Genomic DNA, 24260 nt, shown 5'->3' on the forward strand with positions numbered 1-24260 from the left:
CAGAATCTCCTGTCTGCCCCCGAACTAACGAGTTTCCTACCACTATGGCTCGGCCTAACATTACCCTTTCCCAACTGTGCCTCAGATCTAGCATCAGTGACACAGCCCTACCTCCTACTGCTCCCCAACACTATCCAAAGGGTATACCCGTTTTGAAGGGGAATGGTCTCAGAGGTCACCTGCTGTCTCTGTCTCCTCTCTTTCCTCATCTCTCTATCTGTCGTTATCTCAATCTATCTGTCTCTCTCACTTTCTCTTGGTCTACATCTCTCCGTAGCAACCACCCTGGGATCCAGTGCAACATGGAAATGTACCTTGAGAATCATCAGCGTGAGGATGGAAACTGAGGGAGCAGGTTGATCCTTGCCCCAATCGACCACTCACAATGACATTTAATGAAGGAATGATGTAGGCAAGGTCTTTATTTAATGTACAGTACAGTAACTACCCAGCAAACAAGATACAGTGTATCAGACTGCAGCTGCAAACCAAACTACGGTGTTAACCAAAGATACTAGCTCCTCTAGTATCTTTGGTGTTAACTGCTGGAGTGTCACTGGGAACTCACCCAGCCCCTTGCACACACTGCTTTGACCCACCACTAAACCTAATGAAGCACCTCCACAGTGGTAATTCACTGGCTAAGTCAAGGAATACAGCTTTCCATTTTATATTGACTAAACCAACTCATTCTAAGCAGCCTTGATCCCCAGTGCTGAAGCATGATTTGAAGCTGGACTAATGCAGGCTTCTCTGCAGCCGCCTTTGTGCTTTAAAACACTGACATTTTCTGGCAAGCTTGGGCCATCTTGTCCCGGGGTCCTATTCAACAGCGTCGAAACAATTGCAAACAGGTCACCATGCACCTCCCTGATGAAAAGTTCCTTGTGGGAGTGGGTAGCCCACAGGCTGCTCCGCTAACAGGCTCCGTGCAGAGGCCTGTAACCAACTAATGTAACTGGGCAACTCTGACATCCCATGTCCGAAGGCAGCCGTGACTGGGCAAAGATTACTTCACCACACTCAGTGACCGTCGATACTGCTGTGAATACATCGGACTGCTTCACATCGCCAGAAGACTGGGGTGATCGGCACAGGAACCCAGGGTGTCCTTGATGGGCCGAGCCCAGTTGTGGGTGGGTTGAGATTGGATGGAGTAGATTCAGGGATGTGATCTCCATCACTGTACATCATTTCATTTAAAAGACTCTGCGCATACTATTTAAATTAAATAAAAATTAATTGCTGACAACATGTCTATTGTAGAAGCAGAATGGAAGCACTAAAACGGTTGAGCATTACACTCTTCAAGTATGTTAGTCCAAGTGGGTGGGAGGGGGGTTGGGCGGAGTGTGTGAGCTTCAAGGCCAAGAGGATACCAGCAGTCCCCTCAACCAGGCCACAGCCAGGACTTGGCACCAGCCCATGCAGGAGCGGGCCTGGCCCAATGTATTAGGCTCAAACATGGCCCTGGACGTTCTCTGAATATACCTCGTTCTGGCGATTTATCGGGAGGTTGAATGTGCCTTACTTCAGTAAGATACTGTTCAATACTGCATAACTGGACCTAGTCAAATTAAATAAAAAATATTTCTCCAATAGGGAGGTTGTGCACTAAAATTCAGGCAATGTTGTTGTTTTTCTCCTCCACAAGAGATTTGGAGAGTGAGCAGGTTAGCAACGGCATATATCAAGCTTCTGGTCTATTTCTGCTCTGTCGGCTGATAGGTCTCACATACAGTATTACACAAATCACCAACCAGTTAGATTCAAGTGAACCTTCAAATACCATTGCCAAGTGTAGTCAGCGAGAGGAGTCTCTTTCAAATGTAAACAAATCCTCTCTATGTCCATGGGCACAGGTGAAAAATTCAACGCTTTATGATGGACCCGAGTTCACATCTCAGTATCAAGTGGGAGACCAAACAAATTGACCAGTGAACCAAGCGACCACCATCCAGTTCCTCCATGACACCACCAGCAGGATCAGCAGAAACAAAGTGCAGAACGTCCTGCTCCGCGTCTTCATCAGCGGCACTAAGCAGTTGGTCAAGGTTGAGATGAAGACCAGGAGCACAGCGATGACTGCAAGCAGCACGTTGATGAGCTTGCCCAGCAAGGTCCGCGCTGTGCCATTCTCCAGCCCCTCTCGCTGCACCAGCTGCTGCTGCTGCTGCTGCAGTTCCATCTTGGAGATGCGAGTCTGACAGGACTCCAGAGCCTCCTGTTGGGGAGAGATGCAGAAATGGTACACAGCAGCTCCATTCCACACTGCAGGGGGCAGCAGGGCATTGTGAGTGGAGTGGGGGAGCTAGGGCATTGGGGGCTGGGTCATTGGAGGCTAGGCGGTGTGGGTAAGGGCGGCCGTTGTGGTGAGGGGGAGGGTGAGCTGAGGATGTGGTAGGAGAATGACCAGAGGGCGGGAGAGGGGGCATGTGCAGCGGGTGGGGAAGGGGGTCATGGGTGACCAAGGGTGGGACGTAGAGGGCTGACAGGGTGGGAGGGCAAGGAAGGTCAGAGGGGAGGGGAAAACAAGGGTGGCCAAGTTTACTTTAGAGATAGAGTGTGGAAACAGGCCATTCAGCCCATCGAGTCCAAAGTAACCAAGGCTGGAGGTGATAAGTGGAGATTACAAAAGTGTGTACATGGTGGAATCTGGTAGGAAAGGAAGGCAGGGAGTAAAATATAGAACCGGGAAAGAATAATGGGTGGAAAGGAACGGGTGAGGTTTGACAAATGGGGGTGGATGATGAGTGGATACAAGTGGAGAATGAGAAAAGAACTGGGGAAGGAAGCGACGGAAATGGGAAGAAGGATGGAACTTAGTACAATGGTGGCAGGTGCCTTACTCAAATAATATCACACTTGCCCTCTTAATTGCTTCCAGACCCTGCATGTTGGCTTTCTGTCTGCACAAGCACACCTTGATTCTTTTGAACATCAACACTACCCAATTTCTTATCATTAAATAAACACTGACCGTCCCCCCTAGTCCTAATTTTATCCCGATCCATCGTTGCATATAACACAGCATCCTCCAACGGGATCCCACCACTGGTTGCATCTCCTACGGTTGCAGGGGAAAGTGTCTGGAGAGGGGGTGGCTTGGATGGAATGGGATAAGTGAACCAGGAAGTTCCCTTCACTACTCCCTGGTTCACCTATCCCTTTCCATCCAAGCCACCCCATTTACAGAAACTTTCCCCTGCAACCGGAGGAGATGCAACACCTGTTCCCCCTCCCTCAACTCCATCCAGGATCCCTGAGTCCATCCAGGTAAGGCAGAGGTTTACTTGCACCTCCTCCAACTTAATCTACTGTATCTGTTGTTCTCATATGTGGACTCCTATATATCGGTGGGACCAAGCGCAGACTGGGTGATCATTTCGCTCAGTGCGCCTTGCCTACGAGATCTTCCGGTTGCCAAACACCTTAACTCCCCTTCACATTCCCATATTGGCCCTTCTGTCCTGGGCCTCCTCCATTGTCAAAGCGAGGCCCAGGACAGGAGGAGGAACAGCACCTCATATTTTGCTTGGGCTGCTTACAACCCAGCGGTATGAACAATGATTTCTCTAATTTCAAGTAACCTCTGCATTCCCTCTCCCCTATCCTAGTCGTTGTACTAGTTCCACTGTTTGCATCCTTGTGTCCCTAACCCAGCCGACAATGGGCCATTATGGGCTTCACCCATCCTTGATCATCTGTTGCCAGTCCTGGCCTTTTCTTACCTCCCGTTCCCTTCCCACTACTTTCAGTCTGAAGGTCCCAACCCGAAAGGTCACCCATCGTTTTTCTCCAGAGATGCCACCTGACCTGCTGAGTTACTCCAGCACTTTGTGTCTATCTTCAGTATATACCAGCTTCTACACGTCCACTAACTCTCCTCTGTCTAGCCTGCTATTTATTTCCTCAAAGAATTCCAACAGTGGCACAGTGGCGCTGCAGTATAGTTGCTGCCTTACAGCACCAGAGATCTCGGTTTGATCCTGACTACAAGTGATGTCTGTACGGAGTTTGTACGTTTTTCCCGTGATCGCGTGGGTTTTCTCCGAGTGCTCTGGTTTCCTCCCACACTCCAAAGACGTACAGGTTTGTAGGTGAATTGGCTTCAGTAAAATAGTAAATTGTCCCTTGTTTGTAGGATGGTGCTAGTGTGTACAGAATGATTGCTGGTTGGCATGAGCTGAAGGTCCTGTTTCCATGCTGTATCCCTAAAGTCTAAAGATTTGTCAGGCAAGTTCCCCCCTTCACAAAACCATGCTGACTTCAGTCTAGTTTGTCATGTGCTTCTAAGCACTCGCTAACCTCATCCTTAATAATGGACTCTAAAATCTTACCAACAACTGAAGTCAGGCCAACTGGCCTATAATTGCCCTCTTTTGCCTTGCTCCCTTCTTCATCAGCAATTTTTCAGTCCTCTGGGACCACACCTGACTCTCAATGATTCTTGAAAGATCACTAATAATATCTTCCAACGTCAGATAGCTACTTGGACAATAAACATGTAGAGGGATATGGGGCTAATGCAGACATATAAGATCTGTGTAGATAAATACCACAGTTGCATCTGTGAAGAGGCCAGACATGCCATTGTTAAGATTTTCCTTTTTACAAAACAGTTAGGGTAAGAGGCAATCTGAGGAGCTAGAGGGAGGGGCAAGGAGAGATGAGGCTGGGTAGCAACAGAAGTGGCGGAGGTGCGGGAAGCGTGAAGGAGGCAAAGGGGAAAGGCAGCAATGAGGAGACGGGTGAGGGTGGGGTTTGGTGAAGGAAGATGAGAAATGAACATGGGGGCAAATTGAGAAGGGGGAAGGTGGTGATGGCCGAGGAGGGAGAGAAATGGAACAAAGCCATCAGGCCGCAGCTTTATATCAGAATTTCAGCATTCGCGGATAGAAATGTCAAGCTCTCAGGACCTGAGCCATCTGGTTCAAGTGACAAAGAATGAGGATCGCGTTGGCTCAATAAACACTGACCTGAATGTCCTGAGCCCGCTCATAAGACTGGTAGGCAATCTTCTCCTCCATGCTCACCAGCTCTTGCTTTAGGTTGAGGATCTCATGCTGGTGAAGCTCTGTCAGGTCATTGAGCTGATCTTCAAGCCGCTCACACCTGTTACAGACAGTAGTGTATGTCAGTAGACTTACTGACACAGCCAGGACAGACCTCTATTTGAGTTGAGGTTCGGTTGGACTGGCAGGATGCACGAGAGTGACTCTCGGTGCTCTATACACCCACCCTCCTGACCAGGCAAGGCATTTCCTACCTGGTCTCCGGAAAAGGTCATGGAGGCACCTATCGCTTCCTCATTGTGAGCACCAGGCCAAACGTCCAATCCTATCTTCTCCCCGCTCCCTCACCAGACATGCACATCTGCATCAAGCCATGCCAACTTTCAAAGAATTATCCTCCTGGATATAAATGGAGCATTACACTCATTAAATGTTCAGAGAAGCAGAGCTGTGTCAAGGAAATGAGCGAGAACCTTGAATCCCTTGAATGGGTTGAAGAGGCAACGGACTGGAGAGCCTGGGCCGGGGCCAAGAAGCTCTGGACTGATTAAAAAGGGCACTTGCTCTCTCTGTCCATCCCCTTCACTATCAATGGTCTTGTTTCGTCTTGTCTCTCCCTCTGTCTGTGGATCTCTAGGGATGGGAAGGAAATACCTGAATAAGGCTTCAAAGCTAAATCTTCTAGCTGCCTGCCAAGGACACATGGGTATGGAAACAGCTTCTATTCCTCCTTTGGCTTCCATTCAATGCTGTAAACTCAAAAACCTGGGATTCTACCGCTTACATTTTTATTGCAGTCCCTCTCTCCAATTAACACCAGACTGTGTATCAACTTGTGAACAAGGCCTTGCTTACATGAACTTCTACACTGACATCCTGACTTTGATCGAGTTACAGTCAAGAGGTGATGCTACCCATCAGCAAAGCTTTCAAGCGGGGCGCGGTCTTTCACTATGTTGCATGCAACACCTGTAGTGAAGAGGCCTCATCTCACACTCACACTGGGTACAGACCACTCACGTACACCAACATCAAATAAACACAACATAGGTAGAGAATAAAATGTGATTAAGAGTACATGAAAACTGCTAGATTTCAGCACAAGGTTTGGGAGGTGGTGAAGCAGCTGGTACTGTCAGAAACTACCTGTATCGCTCTTCCTGCAGAGTTTGTAGCATCAATGTGTAATCCCTCTGATAGTGAGACTTCAAAGTGTCAAATGATTCTTCCAACCGGGCCTGCGTCTCCTTCACTTGCTGCAGTTCCTGGAATATTCCCTCCAAGCCCGAGCAGGCGAGCTCCAGTGTGTTGTTTTTGGAGGCGGCAGGTTCCAGGGGTACCCCTGCCTCGCTGTTGTCGGCCGATCCGGATGTGGCACTCGAGCACTCCTCCTCACTGCCGTACCTGGGGCTGGGTTGTAGGGTGCCACAGATGCCCAGACCCTTGAGGCACTCCTCTGCCTTGGCTTCCTCCAGCGAGTCTTTCAAGGAAGGAATGTTGTCGGCACTGCCGAACCGGTTGCGGAAGAGGGATGCAATCTCCCGCGGCTTGGAGACGACGGCTCCGGCAGCGGAGTGGGTAGCTTGGGAGAAGCTGGAGAGGCCGCCACGCACGCTGCCCACCACGCCCTCGCTGAACCCTGTCACCCTGGCCCCCACGCCCTTCAGCCCTTGATGTACGTCCCGCAGCATGCCCTTGGGTTGCCGCGGCATGCCGCAGTGCTCAATCGCACGCAGCTTGCGGTGGCACCGCTCCAACTTGCGTTGTAGTTGCAGGATGGTCTGGGCCGACTTCTGGTTCTTCTTCTCGAACACCTGCTTGATGCGGGCACCCTGCTGCCGGTCAGCACTGCTGGCCAGCTTGAGATACTCAGCCACATTATCATCCCGCACCGTCTGCTCCACCTTCAGCTGCTCCGTAAGCTTCAGCACCTTCTGCTGGAGGTGAGCGATGGCCGCTTTCGTCCTCTGTGGCTCCAGTGGCCCGTCCAGACTGTCCACGCTAAGCCCTCCGTCCGAGCTCGATGCCACCACTCCCGGTGGGGCAGCGCTGATCCCATCTGGCCGCTCGACCTGCCACACACAATCACAGATCAGCTCATTGCTTGCATCCATTTTTAAAGGCAGGACCAAGACCAGTGTTTAATCACGGCAATTAAAAATGATCAGTTCAAACCCCCTTTCTCCTGGCTTTTCCACAAGAAGCCCAAGTTAATTTGGGACATTCAGCAGGTGCCAGAAACATACTGCTGGGATGAGAGTATTTGTTTCCCATTTCATATCTTGGTGCTGCCCAATCCTTAGACATTCCCCTTCACCCATTCCCCAACCATTGTGGACTGCCCAATCCCTGAACATTCCCTTCCCCCATGACCCTACTGTTCTTCAGCCTCACTGTAGGTACAGTGCCCTCCATAATGTTTGGGACAAAGACCCATCATTTATTTATTTGCCTCTGTACTCCACAATTTCAGATTTGTAATAGAAAAAAAAACTTATGTGGTTTAAGTGCACATTGTCAGATTTTCTTAAAGGCCATTTTTATACATTTTGGTTTCACCATGTAGAAATTACAGCAGTGTTTATACATAGTCAACCCATTTCAGGGCTCCATAATGTTTGGGACACAGCAATGTCATGTAAATGAAAGAAGTCTTGTTTAGTATTTTGTTGCATATCCTTTGCATGTAATGACTGCTTGAAGTCTGTGATTCATGGACATCACCAGGTGCTGGGTGTCTTCTCTGCCAGGCCTGTATTGCAACCATCTTTAGCTTATGCTTGTTTTGGGGGCTAGTCCCCTTCAGTTTTCTCTTCAGCATATAAAAGGCATGCTCAATTGGGTTCAGATCCAGTGAATGACTTGGCCACTCAGGAATTGACCATTTTTTTGCTTTGAAAAACTCATTTGTTACTTTAGCAGTATGTTTGGGATCATTGTCTTGCTGTAGAATGAACTGCTGGCCAATTGTTTGAACTTGAGCAGAAAGGATGTGTCTATACGTATCAGAATTCATTATGCTACTACCATCAGCAGTTGTATCATCAATGAAGATAAGTGAGCCAGTACATTCCGCAGCATAACGTGCCCAGGCCATAATACCCCCACCACCGTGTGTTAAACAGATGAGGTGGTATGCTTTGGATCTTGGGCAGTTCCTTCTCTCCTCCATACTTTGCACTTGCGATCACTCTGATATAAGTTAATCTTCATCTCATCTGTCCACAAGATCTTTTTCCAGAACTGTGGTTGCTCTTTTAAGTACTTCTTGGCAAACTGTAACCTGGCCATCCTATTTTTGCGGCTAACCAGTGGTTTGCATCTTGCAGTGTAGCCTCTGTATTTCTGTTCATGAAGTCTTCTGCAGACAGAGGTCATTGACAAATCCACACCTGACTCCTGAAGAGTGTTTCTGATCTGTCGGACAGGTGTTTGGGGATTGTTCTTTATTATAGAGAGAATTCTTCTGTCATCAGCTGTGGAGGTCTTCCTTGGCCTGCCAGTCCATTTGCGATTAGTAAGCTCACCAGTGCTCTCTTTCTTCTTAATGATGTTCCAAACAATTGATTTTGGTAAGCCTAAGGTTCGGCTGATGTCTAACAGTTTTATTATTGTTTCTCAGTCTCATAATGCCTTATTTGACTTTCATTGGCACAACTTTGGTCCTCATGTTGATAAACAGCAATAAACGTTTCCAAAGGTGATGGAAAGACTGGAGGAAAGACTAGATGCTGAGAGCTCTCTTGTACCTGCATTAAGGAGGCAATTAAACGCACCTGAGTAATTACAAACACCCGTGAAGCCATGTGTCCCAAACATTATGGTGCCCTGAAATGGGGGGACTACGTATAAACACAGCTGTAATTTCTATATGGTCAAACCAAAATGTATAAAAATGACCTTTAATAAAATCTGACGATGTACATTTTAACCCCCATGTGATTGTTTCTATCACAAATCTCAAATTGTGGAGTACAGAGGCAAATAAATAAATGATGGTTCTTTGTCCTACCAATTATAGAGGGCACGTTATTCATTAATTAAAGTGCCAAACAAGCAGCACTGTGTCAGGTATCCATGATCCAGGGATTGGGCAGTCCACAGCAGCTGCAGAGTAGCTGCTTTACACGTAGGCGACCTGGATTAGATCCTTCGATACGGTGCTGTCTGTACGGATTTTGTATGTTCTTCCTATGACCTATGTTTTCTCTGGATTCTAAAAGTAACATTAGCAAATTTGCAGATGACACAAAGCTGGGTGGCAGTGTGAACTGTGAGGAGGATGCTATGAGGTTGCAGGGTGACTTGGACCCCGGTTGGGTGAGTGGGCAGATGCAGTTTAATGTGGATAAATGTGAGGTTATCCACTTCAGTGGCAAAAACAGGAAGGCAGATTATTATCTGAATGGTGTCAAGTTGGGAAAAGGGGAAGTACAATGTGATCTGGGGATCCTTGTTCATCAGTCACTGAAAGTAAGCATGTAGGAACAGCAGGCAGTGAAGAAAGTGAATGGTATGTTGGCCTTCATAACAAGAGTAGTTAAGTATAGGAGCAAAGAGGTCTTTCTACAGTTTTATAGGGCCCTAGTGAAACCACACCTGGAGGATTGTGTGCAGTTTTGGTCTCCTAATTTGAGGAAGGACATTCTTGTTATTGAGGAAGTGCAGCGTCGGCACATGAGATTAATTCCCGGGATGGCGGGACTGTCATATGTTGAAAGAATGGAGCGACTGGGCTTGTATACTCTGGAATTTAGAAGGATGAGAGGGATTCTTATTGAAACATATAAAATTATTAAGGGTTTGGACACGCTAGAGGCAGGAAACATGTTCCCGATGTTGGGGGAGTTCAGAACAAGGGGCCACAGTTTACGAATAAGGGGTAAGCCATTTAGAACGGAGATGAGGAAAAACCTTTTCACACAGAGGGTTGTGAATCTGTGGAATTCTCTGTCTCAGAAGGCAGTGGAGACCAATTCTCTGTCTGCTTTCAAGAGAAAGTTGGATAGAGCTCTTAAAGATAGCAGATATATGGAAAAGGCAGGAACGGAGGGGCATACTGAGTGTGGATGATCAGCCATGATCACAGTGAATGGCGGTGTTGACTCGAATGGCCTACTCCTGCACCTATTGTCTATTGCTCCAGTTTCCTCCCATATTCGAAAGACGTGCAGGTTTGTACGTTAATTGGCTCCAATAAAAAATGTAAATTGTCCCTAGTTGTGTTGGATGGTGCTAGTGCATGGGGATTGTTGGTCATCGTGGACACAGTGGGCCGAAGGATCTGTTTCTGTGATGTGTCCCTAAACTAAAGTGCAGGATAGAATGAGTGTACGGACGCTCACTGGTTGGTGCAGACTTGGTGGACCAAAGGGCATGTTTCCATGATGTATCTGGAAACTAAAAGTAGCTTGTGGGCTTAGTACTGATCAGCTACTCATAAATATGTAAAGCAGAGGGGCAGTAGGAACAGTTTTAGGGTAAGGCCATCCCTGTCACACAGTGCGTGCTGTTACAGATTTCTGATTGCTATCGCTTGAAGAGGACACTAAATGTGTATAAAGTTTACCCACTCCCAGTTTTTGCAACAGTGTAAATGAGAATAAGTGTATAAGTAGCCATTTCTGGTTATTGCCCTCACTGAGATGAGACTACGTGTACCTTAAATGTCCATGCTCTTTGGTCAGGTTAATAATCACAAAGTGTAATTGGTTTCCATACAACATTTTGGGTCTCTCCCCAACCTGATTTAAAAAAATGTTCACGATGGTGTGTAGGTGAAGCACGGTATCTGCTTACCCCAGTACTCAAAGCTAAATAATTTTACCACATACATCAGGTGAGCTGTCAGGCAGCAAGGCAAAGGATTATTTTAGACTTATTCAGCTTTTTAGTGATTTGAACAAAGGGACCTGGTGCACTGTACCCAAATTTACTGATGATTCAAGGATTGGAAAGTCAGCAAGTTGTGAAGACACCAAGAGTCTGCAAAAAGGATGTAGACAGGCTAAGCATGAGGACAAGAAGTTGACACATGATGATCATCCACTTTGGAAGGCTGAACAAAAGCACAAAATATTTAAACAGAATGAGAAACAAAGAAAGTCCTAACAGATGGAAACACATGGCATACAGCTGCGGCAAGTCTTTGGTCTAGATTGCAAGCGGTGTGGAATAAGATGCAAGAATGCTTTGACTGAATAAAATTGATTCAAGGCAGAGGTGACTCGATTTCACTCTCCCAGTTCCTCCGGCTCCGACTGAGAGCGATTATGGGCCCTATATCTGCGGAAGGATGTCTGGCGCTGGAGAGGGTCCAGAGGAGGTTTACGAGAATGATCCCAGAAAGTGGGTTAACATGTGATGAGCGTTTGATGGCGCTGGCTTCTACCTGCTGGAGTTTAGAAGGATGAGAGGAGACCTCATTGAAACTTACCGAATAGTGAAAGGCCTGGATCGAGAAGATGTGGAGAGGATTTTTCCACTAGTGGGAGAGTCTAGAACCAGAGGTCATAGCCTCAGAATAAAAGGACGTTTCTTTAAAAAGATGAGGAGGAATTTCTTTAGTCAGAGGGTGGTGAATCTGTGAAATTGCCACAAAAGACTGTGTAGGCCAAGTCAATGGATATTTTTAAGGCAGAGATAGATTCTTGATTAGTAAGGGGGTCAGATGTTATGGGGAGAAGGCAGGAGAATGGGGTTAAGAAGGAAAGATAGATCAGCCAATATTGAATGGCAGAGTAGCCGATGGGCCAAATGGCTTAATTCTGCTTCTATCAACTTATGAGACTTTCTGTACGGGTAACTCTGAAATGTCTTCCTTCAAAACCAATGTCTTACCCTGTACATTGTTAACAAAGGCACATCATATCCATTTTCTGTGCCTCTACTTTCAGCCCCTTTCCTCTAGGGCCACCCCACCAAACCATTCTCCACAATTTCTAGCACCAGACACATGTCATCATTTCGCACGGACTGCTCCACACTTCTGGTCCACTCTTCTGTCCACAGATCTTATGCACTTTCCTTTGCAACTGCAGGCCATGCAATACTTGTCCTTTCACCTCTTCCCTTCCCACCATCCAGGGACCCAAACAGTTATTTTCAGGTGAAGCAGAGAATCACTTGCACTTCTTTCAATCTAGAGTACTGTGAATGAACATCACTGTGAAATGAATACTTCTTGTCTATATTTTCCGTGGAGAACTACATGGGAACCTAGCAAGTTTAGGGGAGAGGATGTATCTGCATTTGGAAAGGCAAGGACTGATTAGGGACAATCACCATGGCATTGTTTATGGACAATCATATCTCATTAGATTAATTGACCAAGAGGATTAACGAGGGCAGGACAGTGGAAATTGTCTCCATGGTCATTAGCAAGCCCTTTGTCACCTGAAATTGTGGAATTCAATATTTATGCCATTAGGTTGGCTATAGAGTCAGAGTACGAAAAAATGTATTTTGGCTCAATTTGCCCATACTGACCAAGAAGCCCCATCCACACTAGTCCCACCTGCCTGCTTTTGGCCCATATCCCACCTTTCCTATCCATCCACCCTGGTAGTGCAAGAAACATGTTGGTGTAGGACAGACATGTTGGTGTAGGAATGGGAAGGGGAATTAATATAGCTTGGGAAACATGGCTTTGCAACATGGGAAGAAACAGGGCACCCAGAAGAAATGCATATAATCACTGGGGGAACATGCAAACTCCATAGGCTGCACCCAAGGTTAGAATTGAATCCAGATCTTTGGAGCTATGAGACAGCTATTAGTTGTGCCACTGTGCTGCCTAGAGTTTTGTTGTTCACATAGAGCAGGTGTCCTCAACCTACAGCCCCCGGGCCGAATGCGGCCCGTACCGCGAATTCATCTGGCCCGAAGGCGTTTTTTCCCCCCCGTATTTATCCAGCCCGCCGACTTCCTTCATCTCCGGTACCTCCCGGGCCCGAGGCCGTGGCGCCCAGGGGCGGTGGCACAAGGAGGCCTGTGCTGGCGGCCGCAAAGGCAGAATGCCGAGCAGTGCCAAGCTCTGGCTGTACCGCATCCTGCGTAAAGCCGCCGGCATGGCCGCGCACCTTCTGTGTCTGGGCTTCACTGACGGCATCGGAGGTAAACAAAGAAGCTGGTGAAACTCAGCGGGTGAGGCAGTGTCTATGGAGCGAAGGAATAGGCGACGTTTCGGGTTGAGACCCTTTTTCAGAAGCGGCTGACGTTGCTCTGAGACCGGTCTGAAGAACAGTTTCCACCCGAAATGTCGCCTATTCCTTCGCTCCTTAGATGCTGCCTCACCCGCTGAGTTTCTCCAACATTTTTGGCTCCCTTCGATTTTTTCAGCATCTGCAGTTCTTTCTTAAACACACTGTCGGAATCAGAGTTGTCAATAGGCCGGAGATGAGCGAGTATGAGTATTTGAGCCCCCGCCTTCAGGACAAAGCCAAGGCGATGGTTCGAGGGTGCGTCATGTTCGTGAGCGCTCGTAACCATTTTTGCCTGGAACTAGGGGCCAGTACTCTGGGTGGCGTCCTCGAAGGGCCAGATCTACGTGAACACGTGATTTGATGCCTGCAATCCGGAGCGGGGATGGGGTGGGATCCATGTGGGATCCATGTGTACACTTGATAGATGTAGCCCGCCATCTGCTCACAGACATGCGTCCCGACCCCTATGCAGAACAAGGTTGCCGACCCCTGCCGGTTGTCCTTGTACACAGACTATTGAAAGATGTAATTACAGCAAATGGCGTTGTTGGCCTTTATTGCATGTGGATCAGCGCCGGAGAGCCAATTTTGACCCTGACTTCTGGTTCCGTCTGTGTGAAGCTGTACATTGTCCCTGCGACCACGTGGATTTCCTGCAGGCTGGAGAAACAATACCTCATCTGGGCATGGTGCGGCACCGGGGTGGACTTTAAATCCTCCAACTTCAGGCAATGTGCTCTGCCTATCTGTCTCATCACTGATGATTAATTTATAATCTTAGCTCTCTTCTCTCTCCACTAGTATAGCAAGGCTTCATGAGCGTGTTTGACAGTTTGAGAAATCTGTCTCAAACGGCCCTATTTACTCATTTGGTGTCACCAGAGCACAAATATTCACTTTGCTCTAGAAGGAACTGCAGATGCTGGAAGATCGAAGGTACACAAAATGATGTGGTTTGTACACAGGTACACAGATCCCACCCCATCCCCGCTCCAGATTGCAGGCATCACTTTGCTCTACCCATTTCCCCTACCCACTCTGTAACTAAAAACAAACTTACTTTCTCTCTTTCCCAGTTCTACGCAGCGCTCTCAGACCTGAAGTGTTAACTCTGTTTCTCCATCAACAGGCACCATCCGACACACTGAGAATTTCCAGTATATACTGGCCCACACTGTTGGGAGTTTCTCAATCTTTATCAGTAATGGTAATCAGTACTCATCAGTAATCTATTTTTCCGATCAAAGTGAATAAGCTGGTGTGTGTTTTCACGTTACAATCCGAAATACATTTTTTGTCTATTAATCTAACCTATCTATGGACCGATAATGGCTTCCTGCATAGGCTCTATAAGCATCAATTATCATCAATTGGTCCAATCTCTGGGATCACTGTGGAATGATTGCAAGAGGGACTACGGTGTTGCAGCGGGCACACCAGTTAGTACTTCAGTGATCTACCAGCAGAGGGAGCAATGAAGCAGTGTAAGTCGGAGAGAGTGAGCTCAATAAAATCATCACTGCGGGAAAATAGATGATTGCCAAGTCTCAAGAAAGAGCTCCAGTTATCTGTGCAGCATATGCATATGCCACATCCAAATCTTGCATTAAATCTTGTACCCTTCATCTTTTATTTGTGCACTGTGGACAGCTTGATTGTTGTTATGTATAATCTTTTCTTGGACACGAATATCATGCAAACAAAATCTTTTCACTCAATCTCTGTATTAAACTCCATTCATTAACCTCCATTCATTGAGGTCTTTAACCTCAGCCCACCTGCCCAACTGATCAAAAATCCTGCTGCAATTTTTGATAACCTTCTTCACTATCTACGATGCCACCCACTTTCGTGTCATCTGCAAACTTACTGATCGTGCCTTGTACATTCTCATCCAAATCGTTGATGCAAACCACAAACATCAATGTGCCCAGCATTGATTCCCGAGGCACAACAATAGTCACAGGCCTCCAGTCTGAAAAACTATCTTCCACCATGCTTCCTTCTATGAAGCTAATTCTCCGTCCAGTCGGCTAGCTATTCCTGAATCCCATCTCACCTTCAAACAATCTAACCTTCCACATCAGTCTACCATGCAAAACCTTCTAAAATGCCTTACTGATATCCATATAGGAAACATCAACAGCTTTGCCCTCATCAATCTTTTTAGTTACTTCCTCAAAAAAACTCAATCAGATTTGAGAAAAAATCTCCCACGTATAAAATCCGGTTGACTCATAAGATCATGTGATAGGAGCAGAATTAGGCCATTCAATCATGGCTGACCTATCTCTCCCTCCTAACCCCATTCTCCTGACTTCTCCCTATAACCTCTGACACCTGTCTGACTCTTTCTAATCAGCCCCTATCTATCCAAATACATACATTATCTTTACCCTAAGTATACTCAGCTGTAACTTGTCTACTACAGACGTTACGCTCACTGGTCGAAAGTTCCTAGGCTTTTCCTTGCAACCCTTCTTAAAAAGAGGTACTTTAGCCACCCTGCAGTCTTCAAGCATCTCACCTGCATCTAACGATGATTTGGATCTCTCAGCCAGGGCGCGTGCAATTTCCTCTCTAGCTTCCCACAGTGTGCTCAGATGTATCTGATCTGGCTCGAGAGATTTGTCCACCTTAATGTGCCTTAAGTCGTTTCGCATCTCTTTGACTGTAATACTGACTGTCCTCAAGACACTTCCAATACTGTCCCTAGTTCCCCAGTCTTCACATCTTTCTCCACAGTAAAAAGAGGAATACTCATTAAGGACCTGGGCCATCATCTTCAGCACCATACATTAATGTCCACTTGGGTTTCATAACTACAGATCAGTTCCTCTCTCTATTATTACAACCTGGCTTGTTGGCCATGTCCCAGAGCCCTGCTGTTAGTAATACAACATAAAGAAACATACCAACCTGTCGGTCCATGGCCACCTCCATTGCCAGAATTAGGCCACATGCAAACAGGAGGAACAGCACCTCATATTCTGCTTGTGTAGCTTACAACCCAAAAGTATGAACATTTGAACTATCTAATTTCAAGTAATGCCCCCTCCCCATCCCTCCCTTCCCTGCCCCCTCACTCCAATGCGCACCCATTCCCCCATCCCCAGTCACCCTGCTCCTTTCGCTTGTTCGTAAACTCATCTCCCATTCCCAAGTCCCTCATCTCCCTTTTACCCCCTCTTTTCCCTCCCTCATCCCCTTTCACCCATATCTCTCCCACTGACTTTACATTTCACTCCGCTTCTCATTTGACACCCTTTTCTCTCCTTTTCACTTCTAGTATTTATCATTTACTCCGTCCATCTGCCAAACAAATTATCTGCAGTCACCTATCACTTGCCAGGCTTGGTCTCATCCCACCTCTCTTTTCCAGCTTTCTCCTCCCTACAATTCCCCCAGTCTAAAGAAGGGTCCTGACCCGAAACACTACCTCTCCTTTCCCTCCACGGATGCTGTCTGACCTGCTGAGTTCCTCCAGCACCACGTGTTTTATACTAAGAGACCATCTGCCTCCAACTGTTTCATTTTCTCTGACACAGTGGCACTCCCTTTGCTCTAGAAACAAAGAAAATAGGTGCAGGATTCGAGCCAGCACCATCACTCAATATGATCATGGCTGATCATCCACAATCAGTACCCCGTTCCTGCTTTCTCCCCATATCCCTTGATTCCATTAGCCCTAAGGCCTATATCTAACTCTCTCTTGAAAGTATCCAGAGAATTGGCCTCCACTGCCTTCTGTGGCAGAGAAATCCACAGATTCACAACTCTGTGGCTCAGTCAGCAAAAAGATTATCCATGATTACAATCAAGCCATCCACAGTGTACAACATATAACGCTTAGTGCAAGATAAAGCCCAATAAAGTTTGATTAAAGATAGTTTGAAGGTCTCCCATGAGGTAGATGGGAGATCAGGACTGCTCTCTAGCTGGTGAGTGGACAGGTCAGTTGCCCGATAACAGCTGGTAAACAGCTGTCCCTGAACCTGGAGGTGTATGTTTTCAAACTTCTGTACTTCTTGCCTGATAGGAGAGGGGAGAAGAGGGAGTGACCGGGACAAAACTAGTCCTTGGTTATGCTGGTGGCCTTGCTGTGGCAGCATGATGTGTAGATGGAGTCAATGGAAGGTAGGTTAGTTTGAGCGATGGCCCGGGCTACATCGCAATTTCTTGCGGTCTTGGGTGCAGCTGTTCTCAAACCATGCTGTGTTGCATCCCGATAAAATGCTTTCTGCAACACATCTGTAAAAGTTGGAAAGGGTTGATGGGTACATGCCGAACTTCCTCAGCCATGTTTTCTTGGCCATCGATACGATGTAGGCTTAGGCAACCTTCCTTGCTGTTCACAACACCCTCAATTTCCAGGGATAATGAAGAAACAAAGAACTGCAAAAGCTGGTTTATACCAAAGATAGTCATAAATGCTGGAGTAACTCAGCGGGTCAGGCAGCATCCTTGGAGAACATGGATTGGTGATGTTTATTTCCCTCAAACAAACCTCCCTTGGTAGTACAGCTAATTCTCAAGAGGTAAAGGGAAACCTTTAACCTAAAGCAATTATACATCAGTGTCAGGTCCAGTATGGACCCTTCTTCAGACTGGAAGTGGAGGAGGGGGGGGGGAAAGAGAACTGGAGAAAAGACCTGGACAAATCAGGGCCGGCAACAGATGACCTCAGGCACCAATTCAGGCTCTGTTCACCTGCTTTCCCTACTTTTCTCCTTACATTGAAATAAACACATTTCAGCCCGACAGCATCACCATATTATATAACCTGTCCTTCCTTTGAGACTTACTTATCCAAACATCTACGTTGCCATCACTACTTCCAATTTATGACCTACCGCTTTAGTTTCCACACCCCTGCCTCTTGGTATTCCCTTATCATGCATCTCTAAATGGCTCAATTGTAAACATGTAATGCCTTTGCGCTGATTGTATAGCACGCAACAAAAACTTTTCACTGTACCTTGGTACACGTGACAATAAACTAAATTGAAAACACCAAATGAACTAATCTTCCAATTATACCCCCTTGTTCAAGGTTCTCCCATTTGTGGAGGGTGGGAATTAACAGTTTGAAACCTTGTTCATAGGAGACTGAAGAATGAGTTTATAGAGGTGTATAGAATCATGAGAATAGAGTGAATGAAACAGCTTTTCTCAGGGTTGGGGAATCAAAAACCAGAGAGCGTAGGTTTACAGTCAGAGAGCAAAATTTAATTGAAACCTGAGGGGCAACTTATTCACACAGAGGGTGATACATATACGGAACAAGCTGCCTGAGGAAGTGATTGAGGCAGGCAGAATAACAACATTTTAAAGACATTTGAACAGGCACATGGATAGCAAAGGTTCAAAGTATAATTGTAATGAAAAGGAACTACAGAAGCTGGTTAACACCACAGATAGACACAAAATGCTGGAGAAATTCAACGGGTCAGATAGCATCTCTGGAAAAAATGGATTGGTGATGTTTCAGGTCGCGACCCTTGTTCAAGATGATTTTGGTCAGGAGGGAAAGATTTTTCCCGATGTAGGGCTCCTGCATATCGGTGAGACCAAGTGTAGACACACGATTATTTTGCTGAACACTTACACTTGGTCTGCCAAGGGTTACTGGATCTCCTGGTTGCTAACCACAATAACTCCCCTTCCTATTCCCTTACTGACCTTTCTGTTCTGATCTCCCTCCATTACCAGAATCAGGCCACATGCAAACTGCAGGAACAGCACCTCATATTTCACTAGGGTAGCTTACAACCCAATGGTATGAACATTGAATTCTACACTTTTACTGCCCATGATTTATCCTGCCTTTTTGCTTCCAGTTTTTTTGTACCCGGCATTCCCTATAACAATCAGTTTGAAAAAATGGTTCAGACCCGAAACGTTATTTCCTCCAAAGATGCTGCCTGACCCATTCAGTTACTCCAGCATTTTGTGTCTATTAAAGGTTCAGAGGATATGGACCGACAATATTTTACTTAACCATCACTTGACATTTACAAATTGTAATGAAAAGGAACTACAGAAGCTGGTTAACACCACAGATGCTGGAGAAATTCAACAGGTCAGATAGCATCTCTGGAAAAAATGGATTGGTGATGTTTCAGGTCGCGACCCTTGTTCAAGATGATTTTGGTCAGGAGGGCAAGGGCAGGTTCTCTGGATGCTTTCAAGAGAGCTGGATAGGCCTCTTAAATATAGCAGAGTCAGGGGATATGGGGAAAAGGCAGGAACTGGGTACTGATCGGGGATGATCAGCCATGATCACATTGAATGGCGGTGCTGGCTTGAAGGGCCGAATGGCCTACTCCTGCACCTATTGTCTATTGGGATGTGGTTTTTCAAGGAGGCTTTAAGAATTGTTTATTCTTTCCACCTGTGAAATCTTGCTCAGTTCAACTCCAGAACAGACCGTCTGCGAGGGACTGCAATGGCTTGTGCAGAACGGGTTGTGATTAGCTGGACAGTGTCTCCTCCTCTCTCTTCTCCCTGTGCAGGTTCACCAGAATACAAGAATCCTTCCACTCCTGGATTTTGTGTTGTTGTAGACTCGCATGCCAAACAGACCACAACAGAAAAAAAACTTCCCCCACCAGCTGTGAAAACCGGATACAGGTATTCCTGCCCTATTGTCACATAGTAAATATACTGAAAGCAAAGTCAACAGCTGGCCATGTGGTCAGTGAGATAGAGGCTGTGAGACAGAATACTTCTATTGCAGTCCTTGACAAGGAAAATGGCAGAATAAACATTAAGCACCCCTATTGATAAAAACACTTTGCAGACTTCTAGCAAGGTCTAAGATACAATGACAGACAATCACACCCCATGTACCAAAGTGGGATATAGGCAAAGTGCTGATTACAGTGAAAGGGAGGGCCAAGGAATAAAGATGACAATGACAGAAAACATTTATGACTATGTTACCACATAGTAAATAAACTGAAAGAAAAGTAAATAATTAAGGTCTGGTCAGCAATGTAACACTAATGTAATGAAAATCATGCAAGTACATGGAATGCTTTGTCCTCTGCTCCGAACATTATGTATTCCATAAAATTGAGAAACATATAACACAGACACACTTTGAAGTCAAGGCAATGTCAGATGCAGAGTCAATGTCGATCAACAAACACAGGATAGAGAGTGAGTGTAACTTGGTGTAAGAAGGGCAACAACAGAGCTCAAGCCTACACAAGACAACAGTGGGAGGTTGATCAAGAAGGCACTGTGACAGTCAATTTCAGACTCGGAGATCTTATTTCCAGCAGTGGATACTGGACAAGCGCGGCAAAGCCTACACTTTTTCTCTCGCTGCACCCCCTCTCATTCGTTTGTTCCATATCTCGCTAGATAAAACTTAGCACAAGCATAATTCAGTTTAAAAAGATGTACAAAAACATTTGTTTAAAAGGATATTGGGATGAGGATAGGTGATTGTGATATTTGTTATACTGATTGTATTGGGAAGGATGATTATAGAGTGATGGGTTGTAAATATGACTAAGATACTGTATACTATATGCGGGGTTTTTCTTTTCTTTTTCTTTTTTTCTTTTTTGTATGGCTTTGTAAATATTTGATTAGTGTTCAAATGTAAATAATTTGGTGTACATATAGTGGCTGGTGTACATATGGTGTACATATAGCTGCTAAATTTGTATAAGATAATTACAAGCAGTTGAATAAGGGGTGGGAATTAATAAGCTTTGGCTTCTTCCTGCTCCTTTTCGGACACATATGATTTCATTTATTTATAGATATTGTTTATGACACTTTATAAATATTTTTGTTTTGTTTTTTTGTATGCTGTTTCACATTTGCTTTTTATTTTTATTCTGTTCAAAATAATAAATAAATAAATAAATAAATAGACATCACTGTCTACATCTCTCGTTTCCCTTTCCCGACTCTCAGTCCGAAGAAGGAACTTAAACCGAAACGTCACCTATTCCTTTTCTCCATAGATGCTGCCTGACCCGCTAAGTTACTCCAGCTTTTTGTGTCTTCAATTTAAACCAGCATCTGCAGATAGAGAAGTAAAGAAGGCATGTGGTATGCTTGCCCCCGTAGGTCGGGGCATTGAGTACAAGATTCAGGGTGTCATGAGGCAGCTTTATAGGGCATTAGTCAGGTCACATTTGGATTATTGCATGCAGTTCTGCTCACCCCATTAAAGGATGTGGAGGCTTTGGAAAGGATTCCATGGAGGTTTACGAGAATGTCCTATGGATTAGGGGATATTGGCTACAGGAAGAGGTTGTAGAGACTTTGATTGTTTTCTCTGGGTGCAGGGGTTTACCAGAATGTTGCCTGAATTCCAGGGTATTAGCCACAAGGAGAGGTTGAATATACTTGTATTGTTTACTTGGGAATGCCAGAGGTTGCGGGAGACCTGAGAGAGGTATATAAAATAATGAGAAGCATAGATAGGGTAGACAGTCATAACCTTTTTCCAGGATGGAAAGATCAAATACTAGAGGGCATAGCTTTAAAGTTAGATGGGAAAAGTGCAAAGGAGATATATACGGGACCACATTTTTTTAATAGAGGGTCAACTGGAGTGCATGGAATGCGCTGCCGGGATTAGTAGTTGAGGCAGATACGATAGTGGCATTTAAGAGGCCTTTGGATCATGCATATGGATAGATTGCAAATGGACGGATACGAGTTATGCGCAGGTAGATAAGAGATGGTCTTGGCATCATGTTCAGCACCGACATTGTAGGCTGAAGGGCCTGTTCTTGTGCTGTAGTTTAGTTTAGAGATACAGCGCAGTAACAGGCCCATCAGCCCATCAATGATCACCTGTACACTAGTTCTATCCCAGGGGCAATTTTACAGAAGCCAAATAACCTACAAACCTGCTGTCTTTGGAATGTGGGAGGAAACCAGAGAACCCGGAGAAAAACCCATGCGGTCACAGGGAGAATGTACAAACTCCACACAGACAGCATCCATGGGCAGGATTGTGCCTGGGTCTCCGGTGCTGTAAGGCAGCAACTCTACCGCTGCGCTACTGTGCGGCTCCTATTCTATGTTCTAGATAGACCGCAAAGAAAATTTAGGCCGACTTGAAAATAATGGTTCTGAGAAGTTATGAATTAAAGATGAACTCTGCACAAAACTATCAAGAGCTTTACCGGGTGTTGAAGTATATGTCATTTTTTAATGTTTTATTAAAAAAAGAGTACAGCCTATACTGTAAACCATTCAATGCACAGAGCTGAACTGAACAGACCCATAAGGTTGCTCTCTGCAAGTACACCCTATAGGATTCTTATGGAGTCCAAATCCAAGTTTCAATAAACGACACAATGTGCAGTACTAACTCAGTGGGTCAGGCAGCATCTCTGGAGAACATGGATAGGTGGCATTTCCAGTCGGGACCCTTTTTTTGACTGAAGGAGGATCCCGCCCCAATGTTCTCCACAGATGCTGCCTGACCTGCTGAATTACTCCAGCACATTGTGTCTTTTTTCGATAACTAGTGTCTACAGTTACTTGTATTGCCAAGTTTCAATAGTTCAGACACTTCACATTGCAGGTCCTCCCAAGGTTTCAAACACCCAATTTATATACAGCTCATACATATGGGCAAGCTTTTGAGAACTGGCAGAATGGATTTGCTGGCTGCTGCAGACATCTTCTGCCATGTGGAACTCTGATAGAGTATCTCAATGGTTTAGTTCAACGCATTCGTTTAAGCATATGTTCCCTTAGAAGGCTTATGATTTCACTTAAAGATATTGCAGGAAGGCCACATTTCCAACATGCAAACCGTGCAGATTACGAATTATGAACAATTCACTGGAATGGAACCCTAGAGGATGTGAAACAATGACGACATCAATCTAGATGACGCTCTGAGTGGTTCGATAACCTTGCCAGCTCAGTCCTTCAGTAAGATCTCAGCACCACTTTCCCACACCAAGATCCATACCACTCATTAAAAAAATTGTGATTAAAAAAACTTGCAAAATGCACAAAGACTGCTGAACCAATCCCATTAGTTTGCGAGATGTGCTTATTGTGGCCCGACACAGAGGAGTGCACAGTGGGGCTAGAGTAAAAGCAGTGGCAGAAGTGCAGTGAGAAAAGATGTTCACAATATATGAGTGCTTGTTAAAGACATTTTAAAGGTAAAGGCTTAAGCAATAATAATAATAGGTGTTATTTAAATATAGTCGCACTTTACACTGATAAAGTCAAAGCTCTCATTGAATTCGCTTTTTAAAAACTGCAAGTACCTAATTTTACCAAACAACACAACACCACTAATCTGAACCAATGGGAAAAAAACTTGCACTGTTAAGAGAAAAGATGCTCTAGTCAGTTAATTGTTAATAACAACCCAACTCAACACAGGACCAGCGCCTGCATCAGCATCTCGCCAGCATCAACCGCACCCAATTAGAAAACTGAAAACAGGAGAGCCCTACGAACGGATAGATGGTGTTGATGGGGCACAATAAAATTAGGAGAGTAAAGAGGCATAAAATAGCACTGACAAGCAGCATTAAGAAAATGGTAGTTAAATGGTAAATATCTTCAGAGGGTAACCAGGGAAAGAGAAGCCCCCATTCAATCTGTGGTGGAGCCAGAGCAGGAGGTGGACCCAGATGAATGTTTTGCATCTTCATTGACTATGGAGAAGGACACTGCCAATGGGGAGGTCATGGTGGGGACAATGGAATTCTGAAAATTATAATTGAAAAGGAGGAGGCTCTAGACTAAAGGTTGTAAATTCCTCATGGCCCGATGAAATGTATCAAAACTGTTCTAGGAAGCAAGGCAAGAGACTACTGGCAACCTGACAGGAATGTTCAGATGTTTGCTGGCCACTGGTGATGTGCCAGGTGTGGAGGACAACAGACACGGTACTCTTCTTGAAGAAGGGCAGTGAAAATAAGCCAGTATTCTGTTGTGCTGCAAGTAAGAATTTCATTGTTTTATCTGGGATACATGGCAATAAAACACACACTCTCTCTCTCTCGTGACTCTTAATTACAGGCTTGTCTCA

General features: G+C 45.5%; 1 protein-coding gene across 7 annotated transcripts in view; it reads right to left on the reverse strand.

Annotated features, from left to right (window-relative positions):
* Window positions 1–407: 407 nt before the first annotated feature.
* tmcc1a (transmembrane and coiled-coil domain family 1a) overlaps window positions 408–24260 on the reverse strand; it is a 32536-nt gene continuing 8683 nt past the window's right edge. For all 7 annotated transcript variants that reach the window (XM_055647867.1, XM_055647862.1, XM_055647869.1 and 4 more), the window contains 3 exons: window positions 6162–7087; window positions 4980–5115; window positions 408–2224 (listed from right to left, as the gene is read on the reverse strand). In XM_055647867.1, the coding sequence (XP_055503842.1) occupies window positions 1910–2224; window positions 4980–5115; window positions 6162–7087 (1377 nt within the window). In that variant the 3' untranslated portion in view covers window positions 408–1909. The remainder of the gene's footprint in view (window positions 2225–4979; window positions 5116–6161; window positions 7088–24260) is intronic.

This window comes from Leucoraja erinacea, chromosome 16 (genome assembly GCF_028641065.1).
Source record: "Leucoraja erinacea ecotype New England chromosome 16, Leri_hhj_1, whole genome shotgun sequence".
NCBI classification, from domain to species: Eukaryota; Metazoa; Chordata; class Chondrichthyes; order Rajiformes; family Rajidae; genus Leucoraja; species Leucoraja erinaceus.